The sequence below is a fragment of the Notechis scutatus genome, chromosome 2 (genome assembly GCF_049901735.1).
Source record: "Notechis scutatus isolate UNSWTSFEM ecotype Mainland chromosome 2, rNotScu1.2, whole genome shotgun sequence".
Taxonomy (NCBI): Eukaryota; Metazoa; Chordata; class Lepidosauria; order Squamata; family Elapidae; genus Notechis; species Notechis scutatus.
The window spans coordinates 106,096,300-106,116,804 of record NC_142010.1 but is presented as its reverse complement, the minus strand read 5'-3'; the positions used below and the strand labels follow the sequence as shown (position 1 = coordinate 106,116,804).

The window sequence follows — 20,505 nt, the reverse complement described above, 5'->3', positions numbered from 1 at the left end:
CAACATTCTTAGCTTCCTCTTTCTTTAAACACCCAAAAGCCGAGCAGTGAACGTTTAAAATTCGGTCTCGAGGCCTGCGAGGTCCCCCCCATAAGGAAAGCCGTCGGTAGCTGTATTCAACTGGCTGCCGTCACTCCAAAAACGGAGAGCGAGGTTTTTTCGGGTTTAGTTAGAAAAGCAAAGTTAAGAAGGCCAGGAGGGCACGGAACCCGCTCCGTACAAAGAAATCCAGTGCCGGTTTTAGCCGCGGTCTCTGGAGTGGGTGGTTTCCGAGGCGCAGCGGTTCCCCCGCCCTCCACTAAGCTTGGGACGCGGAGCGAGCGCCGGCTAGGAGAGCGAGGGCACTGTTGAGCCGAGTGGCCGGACGGCTGGGATGGGTTCGTGCTAGCGGTTTGAGTTTCCCTCGCCATGTAAGCGCAGGCTACGGGCGCTCTCCTCTCTCTTCCCTCCTCTGCTGGATCCGTTCTAAGGGCAGCCCGGCGGGGATCATGCGGAGAGCCCCGGCGCCCGGGCTGCTGCTCCCGCCGCCGTCACCGCTGTTGCTGCTGCTGGGTTTTTTGGTACTGGACAGGGGCTGCACGGCGCAATACTCGAGCGACTTGTGCAGTTGGAGAGGAAGGTAAGAAGAAGCTCGCTGGGCAAGGGGGGCTGCGTGAAGTTGGCGGACCTGCCGCCGCTGTAAGGTGTGTTTTCCAAAAAGGTTGGGTCTTTGTCCGGGCATATCCCAGCTCCTGGGATCAAGGTGCGCTCCTGCGGAATCCAGACTTCAGGACACCCCCCTCCCCCCTTTCTTGCTCGATCCCATTTTCCTTTTCTCTGGGATGGCGTTGCTAAGTCGGAGGCGATTAACGCTGCTTTTAAAGAGACCCTTTGAGGATCTCTCCTTCGTTTTATTGGGGGGCGGGCGGGAGGGAGGGAGAGCCGAAACTCTACTTTGTAGAGGGTCGTTTTTTTTCTTTTTCTTTCCTTAAAAAAAAGGAGGGGAAAATTCCCCTCTTGTGCGATCGGAGAATTTGAGTGGGGTTCACAGCGAAACGAATGCCAAGCTTGGGAATCTTGGATCCAAGAGAGCTGGTTCTCTTCCTCCCCACTCCCGCTCCCCCACCCCCACTTCATCCCAGAGCTGTCGGGGGTGCGTGTTGGGGGAGTAGGGGGTGGGTGTTGAATCCTAGCTGTCCTCGAAACCGCTTCTTCGGAGAAGTTTCGTTCGGGAAGGGAAGGGAGGAGGGGGGCGTATAGTTCCGCGTGGGCTTGCTAGCTCCAGAAGCTCCAGGACACATGGATTTGATTGTTGCAAGAGGGATAAAAGAAATCTTTTCTCTCCCCCCCTTCGGCTGTTTGCTCTGATTTATTGGAAGGAAGAAGGAGAGGGACACTTTGATTAACATTCCAGGAGTGTTCAGGATGAGTATATTGCCAAAGCAACGAGCGAAGGAAAGGGGGCGGGGGGGAAAGGGAAGCCGGAGAGCGCTCAGCAGACAAAGGTAGAGTTTCTCTCCTGGCCACCGCAGCACCCTCCACATCTGTGCAACTCAACGCCAGAATAACATACTTTAAACTTGGTGACCTGCTACCTTTTGTTTGTTGGTTTGTTTGTTGTACTAACTTCAGCGTAACTCGGGGAGGCTTTGCCAGTCGCCTTTGAGAGGGGAAAAACGGAGAAGGGTTTATAATCGGCGTGTTTGCGAATGTGTAAAGATTGTTTCGCCCTTATCAAAGTTGTGACGCTGGGTTTTTTTTTTTCCTCCTTTGCCAGTATATAGCCCCCCCCCCCTTTTTTTTAACCAGTCATCTCAATAGACCTGCCTTTTCATTAATACCTGAATTAGCACCCGGGCTTGTTTATTTCCTCAAAACGCCTTGGATTACTGAAGTTGGTTTCTGTTTTGGTGGGGAGATAGTTTATTCAGATTGGAAACCTGGATGTTTGCTGTGTACATTTGGAAGTTGTTCCCTGGAAACCGTAAAACTGGTGTGTCTATGTGTGGGCAAGGAGGTCTCCAGAGAGAGGCTAGTTAAGATTCTCCTGAGTTCCTTTGGAGTTCACCTGCTATATTGTATAACACAGATCTCATAAAATGTTCGGAGCTGAGCCTCTGTCTCTCTTACACCTGTGGCATAACGTCACCCCTGCTACTTTAGATTTTAATCAGGATTGCTAACAGAAAGCTCTTGGCCATAATTCCTTAGCTGTCGCAGCTATGTTAATCGTCATGCTTGTGAAATCTTTAAATCCCCTTAGCCTCTACATTTTTCTCTGCATCTGACTCCCTTCCTCCCACCCCTTTCAGTGATAAAGGTAGTCCTCAGCTTAAAACAAACAGTTCCTGTTGAGTGAATGTTCAAATTACAACGTGACTTAGGATCGTTCTTCCACACTTAATGACCATTGCAGCATCCCTACAGGCAGGTGATCAAAATTCAGAGGCTTGGCAATTCACTCATGACAGTTGCAGTATCGTGGGGTTATATGATCCCCTTTTGCAACCTTCTGGAAAGCAAAGTCAATGGGGAAGCCAGTTTCACTTAACAACCGTGTTACTAATTCAAAACAACTGCAGTGATTCAAAACAAATGTGGCAAGAAAGGTCATAAAAGGAGGCAAACTCAACAAATGTCTCTCTTAGCAACATAATGTTGGGCTCAATTGTGATCATAAGTTAAGGACCTACCTGTACTTTAAATCTTGTCCTATGGTTTTCAGAAATCTGCTGTAGATCTGAAAAGGCTTTCATTTAGTCATTAATCCATGGCTGCAACCTGTATTTGACGTTTACAAAGCAATTTATATTTAAACAAGTAGAATGACAAGGAATGATTTCTTTGGATTTATGCAAACTGAAAAGGCAATATTAGGGCAGTAGCCCCAGGCTTAAATGATGAGGATCAGTTTTTTCAGGTGTGCATGTGTGTTTTGCTTTGTTTTATGGAAGAGAGAATTCTTTTTGGAAATCCTTTGGGGAAAGATTGAACTCTAGCTATCACAGATTATCTCACCTGTTAAGAATTGTCACATGCCCTGTAGCAAAATAATTCCATTATCTAGAAAGATAAGTCCCTGAAACAGGGAACACTTGTTGAATGTCATGAGATAATTTTACAAGGCCTGTACCTAAAACACAGTTCAGCTAATATAGGGAACCATCTAAAGTTTTGCTGCCATATTCCTGTTGGTATGATTTGCTACAATTGCTTGGTGTAACAAAGTAAACAATTCTTTGGCAGCAGAGTTCTAATCAATGTAGAACCAACTTCTCCCAAGATCAGTATGATGTATTGCTTGAAATTAGTTGTGGACTCCTACACAAAACTTGCTGTAGCCACTGAATCTACACTTCATATGATTCACAAATTTACTTGAACTTATTTTGTATATCTATAATTATAGATGTTGAAAATATGTTAAAGAGTTTGTGTCTCTGTGTCCTTATTAGACCAAAAATATTCCAGACCAAAAATTCTTGGAACCATTTTCTGTTTGCTCATGTATTGAATGAACAATATCTTTCATGCCTGATTTTCCTTTTAATTGAAGTTCATAAATGCACATTGCATGCATGGATTTGATCACATATATGCCCCTTTTTTGAAAATGGGCATTGGCTTGTAGATGTCTCCCAAGACTTCTTTTTTAAAATGTCATACTATCACATTTGATTCAGGTGTGATTATTAACAAGATTGTGTGGAGGTAAGGCCATATCCTTGTCTGAATTATCTCTTCCTAAAATTAGTGGCACAATATTTCCATAACATAAAATGGAAATATTATTTGGGGGAGGAGCAACCTAAAGAGCACGACTTGCTAAAACTCACTTCATAAAATAAAGGACAGAGGCAGTATTCCCGATTTATATCTGTCTCTCAGCTGCAACACTAAACCATTAATATATTACTCTACTGATGAATGAAGTCTCTCTTCTGGGCTTGTCAGTGTCCTGAATGCCAGCCACAAGGGATGTGTGTGAGCAGCATGACTCACTTCCCTGTAATGGGGCTTACCCAACACTTCCCCCCCCCTCCCCAATCTGTCATTTAATATTTTAGTTTCTGGGAATGACGCATGCTTGCGGATACTTGCAATTGCACAAGAAAACATCAGATGTCTGAAAAATAGATGGAATTGACCAAACAGGTGGCTGTGGTATAAGTCACAATACTCTGCTGGCCATAGCAATCTAAGCTTCATGTTTTTAAGTCTCATCTCAGGCACCTCTAGGTAGGACTAGGAACGTTGCTTTGGATTCCTGCTGTATGGGTTTAGCTGTATGGAAGTTTTTCCTTATGGCTATTTCTATCTTTCTAAATGTATTAAGATGCATGATGTCCAGCAATAGGCATATATGTTTCTGAATCCTAGTCAGTAAGGAGCAATAGTAGGAGATGACTATTGCCTTCATATCTTACTCATGGGCTTTGATAATGATAATGCCTTGCAATACTTCAGTATTGGAGGCTTAAAGGGGCTTCAGTGTTCATGGAGAGGTTCATCCAGCCCTTCTCAGCAGTTCCTTAAAATAGTTGTGTTTTTCTTAATATCACATAGTTGCCTTTTACAGCAGCTTTGTGATCCTGGGGGAGAAAAAAAAAAGTTTGATTTAGTTCCAGCAAGTGCTGTGTGTGTGTGTGTGTGTTTCTCCCCTTTCTCAAAAACATCCCCCACATCCCCAAAGTATTGCCAGTGTGTCCTTAATCCAGTGTTTCTCAACCTTGGCATCTTGAAGATGTGTGGACTTCAAATTTACACAACCAGTGGAGGATTAAGGCTCACTGGTGCCCTAAGCACTGACAAATCTTGGTGCCCCCCTTTTTTGTACATACTGTACACACAAAGCCGTATTCTCAACTTTGTGGTGCCCCCTTTGGGCCTGGTGCCCTAAGCACGTGCTTAGTCTGCTTCATGGTTAATACACCACTGCACACAACTTCAGGTTGTCAAGATTGCCTTCATTAAAATCCAGTAGGCTGCTATTATAAATAAAAAACAAGAATGAGCTAATGAATATGAAGGGATAAATAGGTCACAAATTCAGCTTGGCCTTCTGGAAAGGCAAGTTCAGCAGGGCCAGTGATGAGAGGGACTCGCCATTTTTCTTCAAGAGGAGCACAAACTTCTGACAACATTACTTGATGCTGCAAAATAGCGTTTCTTTCTTCTATCTAACATGAGCTGGTGTCTCTGCTTAGAATCTGTCGAGACTCGTGATGAATAAACAGGCATTAATGTGTACGTGAGAATTCTTAAGAATGGTTAGCTTTTAAAATTAGACTTTAAACAAAATCAAGCAGTTGAGCTTCTCATATCCTAGGATAGCTGTGTGCCCTGCAGATGCACTGGGCTACACTTTTCAGTATCCCCTGGCCAGCAACAACAACTCTGAATTCTGAAGGCTTTTTGTCCAGCCCTAATTGCCCATCTTCAAAATTCTGGCACTTTTTCTCTAAGGGTTTTTATACAGTGATTATCCCATTGTTGTATGAAGGATTACAGCCTATTCTTTCTGGCTGTGTAACTTTAGAAGTTATATTTGTTACTGTGGCAGCAGATGAGGTCTAAAGTACAAGCTGCCACTAATCTGTGGTATCCGGCCTTCAAAGTTAAAAGATTTGAATGATAACAAAGGTGTAAATGCCAGCCAGGCCTTCCACTTAAAGTAAGTTCTTCTTTAAAAAAAAAATACAACCAAACCTGTTTTTTCTAAGTTGTCAAGCTGTTCCTGTAGCAGGCTGGTCTTAGAAAGGCCTGAAGTTCCCATTAGTGGATATAAATAACATTGTTCTGAACAAAAAGGGGAACCACAGTTATATATATATATATTCATAACTACTGTCTCTGTCAATGTATGTTTCACTTTGTAAGAATGAATACTGTTGACATATCTTGGTTTGGTTTGGAAGTAAACAAGGCAATTTCTTGTCTGTGGGTGGGATTAGGTAATTCTGAAGTTTTTCCATTAAGGCTAACTGCCTTAAAATGAATTATATGGCCTTACAGTTTTACCTTACATATGTAGGTAAAACTAAAATACTGCATGGATTAATAGCCTTCTACCAGCAAATGGAAAAGAAGTAAGTTATGATTTTTGGTTGTCTTGTTTGTGTAAGAACTTTGGTCATTTATTCTTGCCTTGAAATCAAACCAACGTCATTTTATATATGTAACACTCAAGGTGAGTGTCAATAGCTTCTTCTGCACCCTGAAAGTCAATGCAGGTTTGCTTCAAAATATGGGCACTTGCTTGGTTTAATACTTTGAATAATTCTTTGCATACAGCAGATAACAGGAACATGAGATGATTTGGCAAGTGGTCCTGGAAATGGCTATATATAAATGTGGATTAGAGAAGTTGCTTTGTTCTTAGTTCAGACATTTGATATCACCATATTTATCCGGAAAGGGAAGATTTGTTAGTCCATCAGACCTCTTAACACCTTCTGGTAATGAATCATCTAACCCCTGTCTAAGCAGATGTTTTCTGTCTCCACCAAATCTTTCAAGCCATAGAGAGCTCTCTTATCTCCACCAACTCTTGACAGTTTTAACTAGGTCATGAGCTTTTAGCCAAGTCAACTCAAGTTGTCTTGAAATGCATTCAGTATTGTGAATCATCTATTCAGTCGGAACTTGGTGGATTTGTATCCTGACTTGCTTGTCTTTTTAATTCTGCTTTATTCCTTTATAGTTTCTTTGATATTATTAGCTTCAATGAAAACAATGCACTCTTTCCTTTTAGTCACAAGAAAAGCTTGTGTGCTTAGTTCCAGAGTCACATATTGCTAAAAACTTCAAAGCATGAATACTCTCTTGTTTTTCTTTCAAACTGAAAGGTCCCATTTTGGCATTGGAGAGGTTTCAAATAATCCATGGTATTTTGAATTGGGAACTTCTTCCATTCAGGAAATTACATTATTAAGGCCATCGATAAAGTATAGGTTGTCTGTGGATTAATGAGTTTCAGGACTCAATTTTTTGCACTGGAAAGCTTTTTGTGTTTTGGAACAAACAGTGTGTTTCTGAGCCAAATGCATTGACTTTATTGTGAAGAAATAAATAGCAAATTCACACTTTCAAGTAGGACTTTACTGTAGCTCTTTGTAATATTCAGCCATGCAACAGTCCTACAGGCTTGGTTGAATTATAATTCTCATTTGATTAATGGAGGTGATCAGGAAACCAGAATTGGTAGGACCAGCAGTTGGTGCCTTGAGAAGTGTTCTTGATTCAGTTCTGAGTTTAACTTGCTGCCACAACAATGCATTGACATTTTGAGAAGAGTATTCTTATAATCTGTAACCATAAACACCAACAGACCCACCACTTTAACACTTAAAACTGGTGGTATCTCAGATGTTCTATTAAGAGTTGCATTTCTGAAATCAGTGAGGAGCATGAAGATCAAGAACTAGCTCATTCTTCCACAAGCTGTCAGCTCTTGATGTGCTTGACAAACTTAGTTTCCAGCCAATAAATTTATAATATGATGCTAATGATTAAAATTTAAGTTTCTTGAAGTTTTCCCATGAAACCTCTGAACAGTATATTTTGTTGCTTCTCCAGTATGGCAAGCATTTTATTTCAAATAATAATTGTATGTTGTCCCTTGTTTTCTCCCCACACTCCAAATTGTATCTCCCACAGCTAATTTACGCAGAAGATTAACATTAACATTTATATTATTAAAATTGCATTGACAGCTTTTTAATGCAATCTATTGGAAATCTAATGACTGATTATGGTACATAAATGCATTCTCATGTTGGTTGGCAGGATTGTCACATAGGGTTGAACTTGAGGCTGAAAGTTGTATCTAATCCATTTTTCTCATGAACAGTTTGGTCTTGTTGCTTAATTTATTTTATGGAAGGACTTAATTTGAACATTACTCCATGGTTTGGAATGGACTTGATGTTAGCAGACTTGATTAATTTGGCTATTTGAGGCAAGTAGCCAATACAACTTAATAAAATTGGAAGCTTTTCTAAACCCTTAAAAAAGCCTGAAGCCATTATTTCATTGTAGTTTTCCACAATCGTCTTTCAAGTCTTTTGCAGTAGCTTTTGTCTGAGTGCAAATAATATTCTTGTAAAATAAATCAAGGCACTTCTATTATAATGTCTCTATCTTTCTTTTTTCATAGTGGATTAACTCACGAGTCCCACAGAAAAGATGTTGAACAAGTCTACCTCCGTTGTTCTGAAGGAACCATAGAATGGATGTATCCCACCGGAGCATTGATCGTCAATCTGCGACCCAATATTATCTCTTCCTCTTACAAACATTGGACTGTTTGCATAAAACCTTATAAGAACTCTGCAGGAGCAAATATTTATTTGGAAAAAACTGGAGAACTAAAACTACTGGTCCAAGAGGGAGATCATAGTCCTACCAGTGTGTATTGCTTCAACTTTGACCAAGGTGGCCTTTTTGTTGAGGCTACCCCTCAGCAGGACATTAGTAGGAAGATTACAGGCTTCCAGTATGAACTGATAAGCAAGGGGATGGCATCTGATTTGCACATGATTTCTGGTGAGTTGTGATACTTTACTTCTATTTGGCCTTGCATCTGATTTACAGTTTGATTAATTTTTCTGTTTGTACTTGAACGGTAGCAGTGTTGTTTAATCCTAGGGCTGTTCAGTCTTCCACACTTAATTCTTTTTACAAAGGAAAAATGTTGAAAAGTTTAAACATAAACAACATATATAAATAACTTATTAATGGACCTCCTCCCAAGTCTGTCTATGCAACTTTTTGCTTGTTCAACTCCAGATTTCCAACTTGTTTGCTTTGCAATTGTTACCTTGAGGTGCGAGTCACATACCGGTTTATCCATGTTGTGAGGTTGCTTCCATTTCCTGTTCTCCTTATGAATATATTTAGATGGTGAGATAGGCTTCATCCCAGTTTAATAACTTAAAAGAGAGGTACACCTATTTGTAGGCTTGCTTCTTTATACATGGGTTGGTTGTCTATATATAGATTTTGCTTCCAAAAAAGAAGTTGGTATCCAAATATTAAAATTGCATGATGTTTCATGCATCCTGTCCAGCAATTTACCCCGGGGTGTTGTTGTTCATCCTTTCCCTTCTCCATTTGTTTACTTTTGTTCTTATATTGGACTATTTAATCTTAGTTGTGGAAGAGTGATGATTCCTTCCACCTCTCTAATCACTTTATGAGGGCCACAGTATACAGTGATATATGTACCTTGTTGTGTGGTGTGGTAAGTTGGAATTTTGCTGATTCAGCTCCTATATACGGAGAGGGGCACAACTGTTTCTTTAAACACATTATAACTGCCTTGCAGTTGAAAGTCATATTGAAATATTAACAAATAATTCATCCACTGTTGATTTCTCTGAAAGCAAACCGGGAAAATAAGGGCACTTGTGAGTGCTACTTCCTTCCTAGAGACCATCACTGATATGCAGATAGGTGAAAGAACCGTTAACTTCAATAGTCTTTTAGAGCTAACAATTGATATTTTCAACAGTTATCTCTTGCTTCTACCGTGTTTCTCATATAATAAGACCCGGTCTTATTTTTTTTTGAGCCCCGAAAAAACGGCTAGGCTGTCTTTTCAGGGGTGACTTAATTCCCCCCCCCTTGCATCTTAGGGCGGGCGGCGACAGCTTGGATGTTGACCTCGGCGTTGGTGGGGCACTTTGTATCAGGGTCAACGCAGGCAGCACCATATCTGGGTGTGCAACAAAAGTACTTCCTAACAGCAAGGGCCCCCCCGCCATTTCCCCCCATTTCGCATATTTTAATATAGGCCTTAATTTGGGGGGAGGGGCTTAATTTCATTTCATGCCTATAAAACATGCTGGGACTTCCTATTGGGGGAGGCCGTATTGTTGGAGAAACAGGGTACTAGGATGTACTACAGATATTAATAATGATTGCAACACAACTTATTTTTAGTTTTTGGCATGTTTTTCCTTATTTTTAAACAGGCTTCATTTTTCATCCCTGCAGCAAAAATGTCTTGTACAGATTTTTTTCCCTAGTAAGATTGACTTAGTTCAACAAAAAGTATTAGAAATGTCTGCTTTGTATTGACCTTCATGTCTTGACCTCTGGCTGCTATAAAACTGTAATGTCCCTTAGTAGCTGATAGGTGGCGCATTTGCCATTATTACTAACTTAAGACATCTTGCTTTCAAAGACATTTGTAATTCAGCAGCATTGTCTATCATGTTTTTAAAGTTGAATATTTTAAATATACCTGTCACTGCTGTAAAATCCCTTGTATTTCACAATTTTTAAATGTGTTTTCAGAACTTTTCCCAAAGATTATCTTTGTTTTGGAAATCAAATCCCCCCACTCCCTTTTCATCTCACATACAATATAAATGCTATCCTTCATATTATTTCTCATTGTTATTTGCCTTAGCTGGCTAAACCTGTTTATATTTCTTTAGTTGGCAGTCATTTTGATAGTTGGATATTATTTGGGATGTCTGAACCAAACATTAGCTCAGCTAATCAGCTCATTTTATTGTGAACATTTAATGACAAAATGAGAAATATTTTGCTCTTTAGAAGTAAAGTTTTGTTTTTAATCCAAATTCTAGTTTAGTTTTCCAGATTTGCATTCATTTCCTGGAATGCAGATGTGTAACTTGGTACCCATAGTAATTCCCCTGGTATTAAAGTCCCATTTTCTCTATATGGTCCAATCATATTAATATCCATTAAATGAGATTCTCTTCCAAGGTAAATGCTGATAGAATTGTGGCCTTAAGCTGCTCCTTTGAGGAACTGAAAGTAGATTGTGGGTGTTTGTTTGTTTTTTGGCCAAGTCAGACTTGCATAAATCCTAGTCCGACATGAGAAAAAAAAGTCACTTTGTCCCTTTTTATGGATATACTCAAGTAGAGCATGCTGGATCTCACCACAAGACCTACTGACCACATGAAGCCCTTATAAACAGAAGAACACTGATGCTGACATCCCCTAAACTCTGCTGAAGATGTTATCTAACCTGGTAACAAAATGTTTGGAAACCAGCCCACAAGCTCGGAGAATGACCTTTCATCCTCATCCTACACCCGAGCTCCAGCTATTCCCCATTACTGCATGTTATTTTTTAATAGAACTGGCTCTAAAGCTTTGAGAAGTCTTAAAATTGTTAATCTACTCTTTTCCTAAATGTTTTTATTTTTTTAGTAGACTGACTGCTTAAAAAAACCAAACCCAAACTCTTGGATATATTATTGGAATCTGCCTTTATTTTTGTTCTGATCTTGTCCTAATCCAGCTGTGATCAAAGTTCATGTGTCATCTTATCTTACTTTAAGGCCCTGCTGTGTCCCTAGTCATAACAGTGTTGCAAAAATCAATATATGAGCAAACTGTACTTGGTGGAGAACTGGGATTTTGATTGATACATCTAGCATTTTATTACTTGACACTCTTTTGACTCAGTCTGCACTTTGCAATTAACTGCTGTGAAAACCACTGCCTGTGAATTAGCAGCACATGAATTTTGTGTTGTAAACGAATGGATCCTGAGCTATGCTATATAGCATTATCTATCCAAATTGTCCAGTTTTTGGAAAGTTTCGAAAACAGAACTGGAGCAAGAGACACTACTCTGAATGAAGAAGCCATGGTGGATTTACTCACTCCTACACTTTTTGTAGGCTGAGTTTGTTGCCATGATGACAAATCCTTATGCTTATGATTGATAGAAGCAACTGTACCTTTCTTCGATTCATCACACTTTATCCCACTTTATCCCGGGATGAGTTTGAGACGATATTGTTATGGTGATGTCTTGAGTTCCTCTATGGTAGATACCAACAATCTCGTCAGTTCAAGAGCTAGAAATTGAACTGCTAGTTTCCTGAAGTTTGCTATGTTATGGTTAGAATTACATCATTAGGAAGAACTAATGCAAGAGTTGCTCAGAAATTCTGCAAGAACGTTATCCTTTTGCTGCTTCTGTCAGTCTTTCCTATGAGCATGACATTCGGATAAATGCCGTGCTTAAAGCGCTTTTCTGCTTTTTCATCAATAGTTTCTTATTATTATTGTAGTAATAGTCTTGTAAGCAGTTGGGCAGGAAAAGCAGGTGGGCAGGACTCTAAATTATCTAAAGATATTTATACAATAGGGAAGAAAGGTTTGTATCAAGAAGTTGAACACATGAAATGCAAGAGTTGTTCCTTCTAATGAAATCTTTCTCAATCTAATCCAATTTGAACAGATTGTATTTCCAATTTACCTATTTCAAACAGAGACAAGTACAGGACTTTATTAGCAGCATTCTTGATCGCTGTGGAGAAAATCAGAAAAATGTATAATAGCCTTTCTGCTCCCAATCCTACTGTGCAGTTTCATCAGTCACTTTAGAATGAACAGAAAGCATTTGGTGAAGAATTAGTCGAAGGTAACAACTGTGCATATATATACCCTTAAGAGTGTTCTGCTTGAGTTTGTTTTTTAATGAAAGGAAGAAAAGTTGGGGTCCCTTACTGAGTTTGAATAATCTTCCTTTGCAGCTGTTCATCAAGGATTCCAATCCTTTTATTCATTTAAAAAAGAAGTGTAGTTTGTGGCAGGTTTTTTCCATGTATTTTAAGTGTTTAAAAATGTTCCCTGAAAACCTATTCCTGTTCCAGAGCCAAGGTCTGCAAACTTAATTTACTGGAATTCAGAAATATAAAGCCCTGTTACCTTCAGGGTTTTTAATGTATTTTTTTTTTCAAAAGCAAGTTAAACTTTAACAAACATTTCTTCTATCTTGATGAGATCTGTTTCTTATAAGGCAGCTGGTTCTGCTGGTTAATGGGTTTCCTATATTTTAATGTCCAGTATGTAGTTGTAGGAATTTATAAATGCCAACATTCAACCATAATCAAGTTAAGGGATAATAACCAAGTATTTCCCATATGATTTTTGCTGAATTGAAGGAATATGGCCCTTGGGTATAATACTTCTTCAGGTGTGGTGTAAGGATTTATGGGGGTGGTGATGAGATGGTCTCTCCAAACATCTGCATGTGATAAATTTTAGACTGTTTCTGTGTAACAGCATTTCCCCTACCAGCTGCATAGGATCTCTTTTGATCCTATGATTCAATTCTACTTCCTAACAGAAAAGTATAACTATTTTTTCCAATTGTATATTGTTTAAAACAACATAGTAGTCTAATCATAAATGTCACACTATCATTCTCCTTAGTCAGTGATGGCAAACCTATGATACATTATCACATGCCATCATTTACCAACATCCAACAAGTGAAAGCATGGCCAAGAATGGGATGGGCTCTTGCGTGGCCTCCAGAGCATCTGCACATGGACTGGGCTTGCTTTCATGTGGTTTTCAGAGGCTGCAGAAACTGCGCAAGTCTCCAGACCCTTTGAAAATGCAATGGGAATGGGACCTACTTTTGCATGCACAGTTGCATACCGCTGTTCAGGGTAGCTTATATGGATGGGAAAGCAGAAAATTGTTTCTCTTTTGCTCAGAGGCGGTCAAGTTAGGCACTTTCTGAATGTGTGGCAGGCCAAGTCCAAAAGGTTTGCTATCACTCTTCTAAGACATGCCAAAAGGGTAGTCTACATAAGTAGTAGTTTATCAGCTACAGAACCTGGGACCTATTTGGCACATCCTGCTATATAAACAAGCTTGTTCAAAAAAGGCTACAAATATAATTATGAAATTTAACCAGAATGCCTTATCTTCCTTATTTAGTAAAGAATGCACTCCATAAGAGCTACATGGTAGTTTTATTACCCAGTAATTTTGACTGCAGGTGATCAATTTTTATAGTTAGCATGGCATATTTAATGTTTACACAGAAGATTTATATGAAGGAAGGTCTTATGCCTGACTCATAGTTTCTCCCTGCTATTGCAGTGTTCATTGAAATTCCTCTGAAGTGCTGACCTTTGGGTTTGCTTTACTTTGATTTTTCTTTTTAAATTAAGTCCTTCTGTACTGTTTTCCTATCAGTTGTATGGGAAAACCCCTTTAATAGCATTGTTATGGGGGCTCCAGCTATAAAATGTTGTCATGCTGACTCTTTAATTCCAATTATCAGTGGGTGGGATTATTCATTAAGCTACCAAACAAAATATTTTTTCCAATCAATATCCAGCTTCTTGGATTGATTCTCTGTCAAAACTGACAATCTTAGAAATCCCTGATAATTTCACTGTGATTATTTAGCAAGGAAATGAAGGTGTCTCTGATTGCATGCTATAATAAAAACAACTATAATTCTTTTTAGCTTTTCACAGGTCTCACGTTAAAAATATTGTGGGCTCAGGTGCACAGGAAAATGTTAAGAGCCTTTTTGGATATGAATCAAGGTATTTAATCCTTTCAGGACTGAACTGCCAGCACTTAGTGATGGTTACAGTGAATGTCTTAACCCTGGTAATGTCCATAACAGGGAGTACAATATTTTCAGGATGAGAAATAACTTTGGCCCAACATCAACATTTTAATTAGGCTTAAAAGGGTAGCTGATATGCCTTGACCAGATTCTCTTGTTTTTCACATTTTCCTTTAAATGTAATCCTCTTTCCAATAGCAAAAATCCAGAAGGGCAGGATTTTTGAAGCAAAGAAATGCCATTTGAACAGTTCTTAGGTGACCTTAAAGAGTCATGATTTGCCTTGGTCTTGAAGTAGACTTGATTTTTCCTCTTTGTTTTTCCATGTTTGTTTCTATCTTTAAAGTCTTTACAGTTGTTGTTGTTTATAGTCTCTTCTAACAGCTCTCTGAAATTCTTTGCTAAGTTCTTGAGATCCTTGTCTTTCTTGGGTTTGCATTTGGCTTGGACTTCTCTTCCTGGCAAACTCCACTGTTCTGACATCCAGTTTGTTTTCTTCTATTTCTTGATCTCTTTCACGTTCATTCTTAACAACCCTGGTTTTTTACGAATGAGATTCAGAACTTCAAAGAAACTTATAGTGTTCTTCTTGACAATGACGTACAAATGCTAAAGATCATACTGTGGAAACTTGTTTGCTTTGTTTTTCCACTTTAGCTTGATTTGGAACTTGCATGTGAGTACTTCCATCGTCACCTCTAGGACACATTTTTGCTGTTATAATAGAGCTCTTCCGCTTTCTTATACCAATAATTAGCCAAATTGAGTTTTGTGTACTCCCTCTGATGGATAAAAGTGTTGTTTCGATTGTTTGAAAACTGTGTTAACAATAAAAAAACAATTGAATTGGCAGAAACCAATATATTTGCTCAGGCCATACAATCCAACCCCATTTTCCTCCTTTTCAACTTTTCTAGCCTCCAGTTATAAGTAGCACAACTTGTTTGCCTGTTCCATCAATTTCAGATTGAACTTTACCATAAAACTCATTCAACTCCTGTCTCTTTTTTGCATCAAGATAAGCTTGGATAACTGTTATATTAATGAATTTTCCATGAAGTCTAATTGATATTATTCAGTCACTGATCATGTTGTATTCAAGTACAACTTACAACCATTCATTTAGTGACCATTCAAAGTTACAACGGCACGTTGTGGCAAGTTTTCACACTTATGACCATTGCAGTATCCTCCTGGTCATGTGATCAAAATCCAGGCATTTGGCAACTGGCTTGTATTAATGACAGTTGCATCTACCTGGGGTCATGTGATCACCATTGGTAGCCTTCCCAGCTAGTTTCCAACAAGCAAAGTCAATGGGGGAAGCCAGATTTGCTTAATAATTGCATGTCTCGAGCAGTAAACAGTGTAATTTTCTGAATGAACATGTCCAATTTCTTTCTCAAATAACAAATGTAGAAATTCTATGTCTCATTATTCCAATTATTATGCCTATGGCCCAGTATCAACCACTTGGCTGCATAATTCCGTAGGATTACATTTTCTTAAAATTTTTCTTTCCTGGATGTTTGTATGGAGAACAAATCACCTTATCCAATTCAACCACAAAAGAACAAGAATTATACAGGAACCTAGTGCTAGCTTAGAACTGACTGGACTTCTTTCTTAAATAAGGCTATGGGGTTATGTTTTCAATAATCTGTATCATGTTCTTCCAAATACTAGCAGAACCAACTAGTATATGTGGAAGATTAGTACAAGAAAGAAAGGCCTCTTACGGATTATAATATTTGATTTTTGATCCATCACTGGAAAGGGAAACCTTCCTTTTTGCCACTGCATTTGGGTATAACATATTTTGAAGCTAAAAACGCCACTTTTTGGGAAAAGATCATTATGTTTGGCTCACAAAACTCTACAAAGCTGGTTCTAGGGGCCTAGGTTGATTTAAAATAAACCAGAGCAAGTGACTCTATCCTCTCATATTCTTTCACCATTTTTCTTCTGCCCCCAAATTTAAGCCCCCTAAAATAATTGAATGTCTACTTGATACATTAGAAAAGGACGTATTCCCTCTTTAAATGATCCACCGGAACTTAGATCACCATTCTAGTCATTACCAAGTTAGAAGGCTAGAGAAATCAGTGGAATACCGACAAAAATATGTCAAGCAACAAATAAACAATAAGTAAAGGTTCTGACTGAAGAATGCCAACAAATTTGAAGCACGACACAGTAGTAAATAGATTGAAAGAGGTCGTGTATATCAATATCAGTGAATATTTAGGCAGTAAATACCTTCTGCTTTTTGAGATCATTATGGTAAGGAAGCATCACAGAGACATTCAACTAGAGATAAGGTAGATGGATTCAATTACAGTTGTAGTGGGTACAGCTTGGTACAGCTGAAGAATCGGTCTGGGGACAGATCACCCTGGTGAAGGCTTATATCTGATCACTAAAAGTTATGGAACATAATGACTTGAGAAAAAAATGGTCACATTGTGCTATCTGAAGATGATGGGGTTATGCATGAAATGGGATGGGCATATAGGCTTCAAGGTGAGCCTCATGTCCCATTTATTGGCTTGATATATAAAATTTACTTATAAGTTTATTAAATTTAATATCTTAGTCCTTATCTCAGTGGGACTTAAAACTGAGTAAACAGGTTTAGGATTATATTACAATGAAGATGATAGACTGAACACATTTATCTGCCCTTGAATAGAGTTGTATGGAGAGGAACAGGACATATACAAGCCCTGTCCCCAGGTATGTATTTGGATGCTAATGGAGATCTCTGTGCACTTCATTCAGATGCCTGAAAGAAATATAAGCTATTGTAAAGCTCTTTGTAAGCTTATCCAGGAATCCAGATAAGATGGTGATTAAACACACAATAGTTTCTGTTATTAGAAAAGTACTGAGCAGAATTGCCAGAGGTTCAGTGCTTACTGCAGCTCTTTCTGTAAGTTTATATGGATATCAGTGTAAGCTTAATTGATCTTAGTTCTAGAATTTAAATTGCCAGAACTTGAGTTATCTGATTGCTTACAACTAGAAAGTATCTAACCACACTAGAATGGCCAAATAACACTGAGATAAGTACAAGAGTTGCAGAGTTTTCTGACTTTCTGTTGTCAAGAATATTCTGTTGCCAAAGCGACCCAGAGGAGTATGTCCTTTAAGGTCGCTTTGTCATGAAGTTTTCATTCCATTTTGGAAGAAAATACTCCAGGAGTTATCTTCTCTCTGATTGGTCTGTTTTAGTCAGCCATGGCCCTGGACTATTTTGAACATTGACTATGGCTTTAAATGTTACAGTAAATTGCACAATGAAATGACACAGATCTGAAATGAGCCCAAATCCATGCCTTCTCACACCTATTCCTTCTTTTAGAAACAACATATAAAATATTGCTTAGGTTCTTTTAAAAAGCTTCCTTTAAGGCTTACTTACACTTTGATCTTTTTTTCACCAGCTTGCTCTCCAAGTTTAAGTTTAACCAGCTTCTCGTCATTTAATTCAATTCCACTCCAATCTGGATTCCATATGAAGTTGAGACATTTTACTGGCAGGGTTCCAGCCTGGGTTAATATATACAGTGCTTGCTGTTATTGTCCTGGTATCAGAGGCCAATGGAAAGTTATTTTTGTGCTGGAGCAGAATACCAGATAAGAACTTTTATGTACTAAAGGACAGGAAACTTGTGGTGAGCTATTTTATTGTACCTCTACCCCCTTGCATTTTAAGACTTTCCCCCTCTGCTCAAAAAAGAATATTTATGGTAGTTTAGATGGAATTCCTAGTTTCTGAAACGAAGGTTCTTTGAGTCAGGAAGCAATAAGATATGCCCCCAAGCTTTGGAGGGTTCACAGTAGCCTGAGGAAAATGTTATCTAAGCTGTTTTCACAATTTCAGAGCCACTAGTTCATGTGATTGTTCCACAATACCACATGTGTACAGAGCACATTGATGGCTACATCACTGGTACATGGTATGATGTCATAATAAATGACATCTATTAATGGATTATTAACAGGGATGGGGAGAGGTTAGCGAATTAAGATTATTAGTTTTGAACTTCATAAACGAATTGGTTCCAAACCAATATTGCACTGGTTGCATGTGAGCAATTTTACCATTGGGAATGCTCCTCTGCAACTTTCTTGTTATGGACACAGTTCCAATCACAATGACAGAGGGTTAAAACCCCAGACACTATTAATGCCTCAGTGCTTTCTTTTTCTCTTGCCAGGTGTGATTATTGTTCGGGTTCTTTTTTTGTTTTAGCCACAGAAATATTTGAACAAGATGAAAAACAATATATTTGGTTTGATTTTCAGAGCAAAGTAAATAGTGGACTACATATAACCTTAGCAGTGGGCCACCGGATAGTCAGATGATGATTCTTACCCTGTCTTTCGGAGGAATTCACACAAAGCAGTCTACAAGAAAAATGTTGCTGCAATCCTTGTGGGAAAAGCAAAACACTTGAAGGATCACATATTCAGGCTTGCTTCATAAAGCTTATTTCTTTTCACTGTTCAGAAGTCAAGGATACGCCAATTAAAAATAATTGGTGAGCCAAGGAGATTGTAGTAATCTCTCCACAGTGTGTCAAACTACAATTAGAAGAAGGACTGAAGTTATGAGAAACTGGCAATACGTTCTTCAAGGTCTGCAGAATGTCTGTGATTTACGAACTCCGTACTGGAGCCTTTTGATGTGTAACCCAGTCTCTCTCCCCCCCCCGCCCCCCCTGTATTTTTACAGTGTCAAATAGGAAGCAGAAGCAGGAAGCTTATCCAATCATAGTGGGCAAACATGAACAGTTGTGTTTGAGTCTGAGATAGAGCCATGCCTGGAGTATCTTTTGATGTCACAAAAATAAACAAATAAATTGTGGTAGATGACAGAGGTGGATAAGAACAGACCATCTAAATAGCTGGTGCTTATTTACCTGATTTTGGTGAAAGCTTTTGCTTTAAAAACTCTACCCCAAACTGTACCCCATATTTCTATGGTCTTTTTAGAGTTGCCAGATGCATCCCCTGAGTACTTCTTATACCTAATCGAAATTGCGGGTCTAATCCTTTTAAATTAATTATTTCCAGAAATAATTTAACAGAAACTACATGAAACCAAGTTAGACGTCAACACGATCTTTAATTCCCCCTACACTGTTAAGAGTTTACATTCATTTATAGCCCTCTAAGGAGCTATATGTGCAGGGTTTATCCCACGATGTTCAAGTTTGACCAGGAGTATGCACTTTTTTGTAGCCAGGGGTTACAGTTGACAGGATAGCTTTTGGGAGGTCAGGGGTTTTAGTGGGTGTGGCAATGGTGTATACTTTAGACTTATATACTGCTTCACAGTGCCATGCACTGTCAACCCAGCTCAGCTCCACCGTGCATGCGCCTCCCACTGGCCAATATAGAAATCAAAGCCTATATACCCATGATGGAGAACCTATTGCGGCACGCACGCATGTCATAGGTGGCACACAGAGCCCTGTGGGCACATGCACTGTCAACCCAGCTCAGCTCCACCGTGCATGCGCCTCCCACTGGCCAGCTGGTCTTCGGGCCTCTGCCGGCGCATGCGTGGGCCCCGGCATATGTGCAGGTATGAGCATGCATGGCATGCATGCAGGCATGGGGGAATGTGTGTACATGCATAGGACGCATGCACGTGTTGAATTTTGGGTATGCACGTGCACTTTCAGCTTTCTGTGCCAAAAAGGTTTGCCATCACTGCTATATACACGTATACATAAACCCTAGGAATTAAGCCCTTTTCAAATTAATGGGAATTTGGCAATTCTCTTCCTCGCCTGACAATTGAAAGCCACTTCTCTAGCATTTACATAAGGGTTCCACCTAGCCTGAGAAGGGTTGGATTCCACTGCCAGCTTCAGCTTTTATACTACCAGTGTTTCACAACTGTGATTTAGAGGAGCACAGGAGAATGGAGGGGGGGGGAGGATCAGATTACACACCCCAAACTAGAGCAACACTTTTAAGAGACATGCCTAAGTAGCACACTATGAATCAAGCTTGGGTTTCCTGTGTTTTCCCTACGTGTGATGATTTCTGGGTTTCTAATATCAAGGCAAATATGAGTTAGCTTGTATTTCTAAAGAAGCTAGATTATTTTTTTCTAAGTTGGAAGTGGGAAAAGC

The 20,505-nt window shown here is 39.3% G+C and overlaps 1 protein-coding gene across 1 annotated transcript in view; it reads left to right on the top strand.

The window, feature by feature from the left end:
- Positions 1-313: 313 nt before the first annotated feature.
- The window catches only part of METRNL (meteorin like, glial cell differentiation regulator), a 34,916-nt gene continuing 14,724 nt past the window's right edge, over positions 314-20,505 (top strand). Inside the window, exons 1-2 of the mRNA XM_026667608.2 lie at positions 314-619; positions 8,138-8,526. Coding sequence (XP_026523393.1) covers positions 489-619; positions 8,138-8,526 — 520 coding nt within the window. The 5' untranslated portion in view covers positions 314-488. The remainder of the gene's footprint in view (positions 620-8,137; positions 8,527-20,505) is intronic.